Source organism: Branchiostoma belcheri, unplaced genomic scaffold (genome assembly GCF_001625305.1).
Source record: "Branchiostoma belcheri isolate BF01 breed outbred unplaced genomic scaffold, Haploidv18h27 scaffold99, whole genome shotgun sequence".
Taxonomy (NCBI): Eukaryota; Metazoa; Chordata; class Leptocardii; order Amphioxiformes; family Branchiostomatidae; genus Branchiostoma; species Branchiostoma belcheri.
Window position 1 is genome coordinate 379,213 of NW_017804675.1, and position 5,156 is coordinate 384,368.

General features: G+C 38.0%; 1 protein-coding gene across 1 annotated transcript in view; it reads right to left on the minus strand.

Moving 5' to 3' along the window:
- LOC109462116 (furin-like) overlaps nucleotides 1–4,262 on the minus strand; it is a 13,810-nt gene extending 9,548 nt beyond the window's left edge. Inside the window, 3 exon segments of the mRNA XM_019758616.1 lie at nucleotides 1,433–1,531; nucleotides 1,885–2,053; nucleotides 4,143–4,262. Of these exon segments, the coding sequence (XP_019614175.1) occupies nucleotides 1,433–1,531; nucleotides 1,885–2,052 (267 nt within the window). The 5' untranslated portion in view covers nucleotide 2,053; nucleotides 4,143–4,262.
- Between the last annotated feature and the right edge of the window lie 894 nt (nucleotides 4,263–5,156).

Here is a 5,156-nt window from a genome sequence, read left to right on the forward strand (position 1 = left end):
GCTTGTTTATTAAGACTCTCCTGATATGTATCTAAATGAGTGAAGCAAGTGCATGTGAAAGTTCATCTGGATTTACTAGTAAACAAACGTCCGTGCCATCGCAGCCGATATGGCAGCCATATGATGTTAAAAATGTGTCTCGTGATGTTAAATACTATATATATATATATAGAGAGAGAGAGAGAGAGAGAGAGAGCACAAAAATGTGTTCCTGGCTGGAAGTGCAGTCTTGAATCAGCACCATTGGTTTTGTGAACAGATGTTAGTCGGTGATCGCCTTGAAAAACATCCACCCAGTACAGCGCGGTTCTTGTTGAGAATAGATAGAGAAGGAGGATCAAATAGCGCGGTTCTTGTTGTGGAAACAGTAGAGAAGAATGTCAAATAGCTTCTTTATTAAGACTCTCCTGATATGTATCTAAATGAGTGAAGCAAGTGCATGTGAAAGTTCATCTGGATTTACTAGTAAACAAACGTCCGTGCCATCGCAGCCGATACAATCGCACAGCGTCCTTGTCATGGGTTTACCATATGACGTTAAAAATGTGTCTCGTGATGTTAAATACTATATATATATATATATATATATATATATATATATATATATATATAGTAGAGAGAGAGAGAGAGAGAGAGAGAGAGAGCACAAAAATGTGTTCCTGGCTGGAAGTGCAGTCTTGAATCAGCACCATCGGTTTTGTGAACAGGTGTTAGTCGGTGATCGCCTTGAAAAACATCCAGTACAGAAAAAAATCTAATAGACTAAGAATAATCTTTCAAAAATTCTAATGAACAGGCACAGTCTGCTATTAATAACTTCTAATATTAACCCCTGCTAAGTGGACTACACTGCAGTATGATTAAAATAAACCAGGCAACAGGCCAACTCGCGTATTCCCGCCAAAAGCCTGGGCAAGCTCCCAATAGACTGGTTATCCAGCTGTAGTACTAAAACAAATCACATTCGCGATGTCATGACTTTGCGATGGAGCAATCAACGCGAATACCGCGAAAATAAAACCACCACGAACATTACAAGATTTACAGTACATTCTATCAACAATTTGTCACCAAATATATCGTACATGTACATGTACAGTCGTACAGAAAAACAGAAAAACTTACCCCATCACATTGACAATATAACCAGCTAGGGCTTTTAAATCGGTTACTTTGTTACTACGTGTATTTATAACAAATTTCTATAACCAATTGCTGACAATTTTCTAAGTAAACAAAATTCTATCTTGTTTCCTGGGAGCCTACTACCAATTCAAAAAATAAAAGGAAAAAGAGGTGGAGACAGTCCTAGAGTTACCTAATTAGACAACCTACATTGTGATACTAACCTGTATTATACCAACTATACTCGTCTGGTAGCTAAGAAGGATAATCAGTTTCCAAGAACCTGAGGTACTGAAAGTTGACTTACAGAGTTTTCTTGAAGCAGCCCGTGGTGTTTCTGGTGGCTGGCACTTGTGGAGCGTCTTGAGACATGGCTGTGTCTGAACAGGTGGTAGTCACCAAATATCTACACACAGGGAAAAACACAGTAAAGAAAATTCATATGTGAGAGAGAGAGAAAAAAAACAGTTACACATGGAAAATAGTGACGGAATTACTCTGTACTTCTAATCAGATTTTTTTCAAAATATTTCAGGATAATCATTAAATATGATTTTTAAAAAAATTAGATAATGGGCTTGTCTGTGACAGATTATATTAAAAGTTTCTACACTTGTATTATAAATGTATAGTGATGTAAACTATGTCTACATGTTATATATATGCAGGTCCTCACTGTAAAACAACTTGCTATGATGGGACATCCTGGCTAAATAAAAAACAAACAGAATAACATTATATAGACGCAGCCTTCCTTACCTTCCCGCCATACGTGAAGCCATGTTTGTCTGCCAGTCTGACTGCCTCTTGCTGCCCCCCCACCACCTGCACAGCCCACTCATTACTGTACACCGGATCACGGGCTATCACCATGGAAACCCACGCTAGTAACAACACTGTACTTATAACATGTCGTATTCTGGCCATCCTGCAATACAACAGGAAACAATGGTCACAATAATACACAGCACACACTACCTCAACACTGCAATATCATATTGTATTCTGGTCATTCTGACATGAAACAGGAAACATGTTACAACAATGTAATTAACAACACACACTAACGACAACACTGCAATGTCTTGACATGATGTCAAATAAAACAGAGAACAAGTTACAGCAACAGCACACAGTAGAAACACTGCAACATCATGTATTCTCTGAAATAAATAAAGAAAATCCAACAACAGTCAGTAAGTACAGCACACAGTTTGAATATCATTCTAATCATTTCATCCATGTCTTTTTGATAGAAGGGAGTTCAAACATGACACAAAAAGGACCTTACCTGAAAATATTCCTGAAGTAAATCTAAAATGTTACAATCACCAAAAACAGGAACTAAGGACTTTGTTTACGAGGGTGTGGATGGTACGCAGTGGTCGTTACTGTGCTCAGATTGCTTACGTAAAACACAAACAGAGAATTAATTATTAAACAAGCCTTGCAGCCAGAAAAAATAGCCTCCCCATGACAGGTGCTATTCAGGGTTGTAACACTGTTGTCACTGGGAAAAAGATCAAGAACGAAATTCTATCATAATCATAAAGTTACTGCTGAAATAACGTTACAGCAGGATACAAACCTTATTCCCAAGGATACTGGAGCTTTACTTTGATTAAGTTGGTTAAATGCAGCCTTCCGTTCTTGACTGGTCTAAAACGAGAGATTTGTTCCCTTCTCTGCTGTTTCCTCTGTGTACACCTGAAGTCCTGAACAGTCCTACGTGTATGATAAGTATCAATGTCTGAGATATAACAGAACTGGCTATACAAACCTGATTTCCAAGGACACTGAACTTCTGAAGCTTTAGATTGTACAAATACAGTCTTCTTGAAGTTGTTCCTTCTCTAGTGTTTCTCCTGCGTTACCCCTGAACGGCTCTTAAGTAGATTCACAGTCCGGCTTCTCCTGAACACAGGATATGGCAGCCACGAATTCCGGGAAATCCCTTGACCCCATCGACTGCTCAATGTCAACAGTACCAGTCCCCTATAGGCTATAGCCCCTAGCCTCCGTAGCAGGCTTATAGAACTGGGGGTTTGGTGGTCTTCGGCTGTTTTCTGATTAGCCCAGTTAAAAAAACGTGCTTGGGTAATTCAACCAGGCCGGCTATGTTGTCTATATGCAATCAGAAAATAGCACATTAAAGCTCACAAAGACCCTGAAGACCCCCAAAACCCCCAGTTTTTGGCATGGTCTGGAGGCTATATAGACCCACCCCATGGCCACACCCACCTACGTCAAACGCACATTTACATTACACAAAGAAGAGGCGATGCAAAGAATTTGCCCGAGGCATATCCACCCTCTCATTGGTCGAACTCTAAACTTGATTGACAGCCGGGTTCTGTCTATTGTGAGGCAGTCACGAACGTCTCTGTTGTTGAACTTGAAGTACTATCAGGTTACACAGATGCATTGTACAATGTATACATAGCAACAAGGTGCATGCATGTACCCAAACACAAATAGATGCAGTTCTTAAGACAGCTGGTAGGGGGCAACATTCTGTGGTCAAACAAAAAAATGAATTAAGAACATTATCTATTAAGTGGAGCATGGGTGATATCCTATTTTGTTTTCAGAGAGTGAGTATGGGGGCCCTGGCACCCACTGCTACAAAACTGTAAAGACTATTACTAGTAATAGATATAAGTATTATGCCTGAATGATCCTACAAAGCACAAATGTGACATTCTGGTAACTTCTTTCCATCCTAAACTCCTAAAGTTTAAGTTCTTATTATTACAGTTCCAATATCTTCAGATTTTACTAGATATAACATATAAGTAAAACCATTACAACAACACCCTAATCAAGTCACTCCATAATTGATTAACGCATTATATAAACCCTTTCCCCTTCTTGTCTAAGACATGTGCATGTGGGAATATTTGGCACATGTGATTTAGCTAATCAAATTATGAGCCTACGTGAGCTAATAGAATCAACTATTAGATCATTTTTATACATCAAAAACTACTTTTATCCGAAGTCTGTAAAGTCCATACCTTTGTCTTGCAATGTGGTAGCCGCTGCATTGGTGGCGTTTCTGTGTAGCCGTTGTTTTTAGGTTAAAAGTTAATCAGTGATGAGAACACTACATCACATGTTTACCTGCACTATTTACTTCCGCCTACGCCCCCGTGGGATATTTCACTCACTCCAAGGGGGTGTTTAAAATTTAGTTTGTTAAAAAGATACATTATTTACTGATTTTCTTCTTTATAACGTCATGTAATGAGTAAAATATACTTTTAATTATATATTCTAATACCTATAGTGAAGGATATTAACGACAATACGATATATATTATATTTACTAAAATTATCCTCCCATAGAAATAGTCGCTTAGTCTAGACTTTAAGCCAATGAAACAGCGTCTCTTATAAGCACGCGTTCAACCATATCCGAGATGGAAACGGCTCTCTGGTTGGTCGATCGGGAAAAGTTGCGCAGTTCTGATGCGCAGTAACTGGTTTCACATGCTGTTCGAAAATGGCGCCTTCTGCGAACGATTTTGCGAACTGAAAGTCGTTTCACGTCGTTTTTAGACAGTTTTGTTCACTTATAACAAGTATAAGGTAGGTGGAACATACAAGAACGTCTTATTCTTTGTTTTAAGCCACAAACGTTTGTTGATCTGAGGTAAAATGTGTCATAATTTTAGGAAAAACTTTGTTCCCCCCTCCCCCCCTCCAGTCGAACATGGTACCAAAGTTGCACACTGTTGATCTTGCCTTGATTTTGTGTAGCTGATTATCAACATTTAACTCCATTAACTTTTATAACAAAAGCAGTCATATGTACCTGGAATTTAAAAGAAACAACAACAAGTTACAACTTACAAAACAGTAATACATGTATTACAATTTATTACACCGGTACACCTAATAATGTAACAAATGTTAGTATAATTTGTTACATGTAACATTGTAAAACAATTCTTACATGTTATATATATATATATATATATATATATATATATATATATATATATATATATATANAGAGAGAGAGAGAG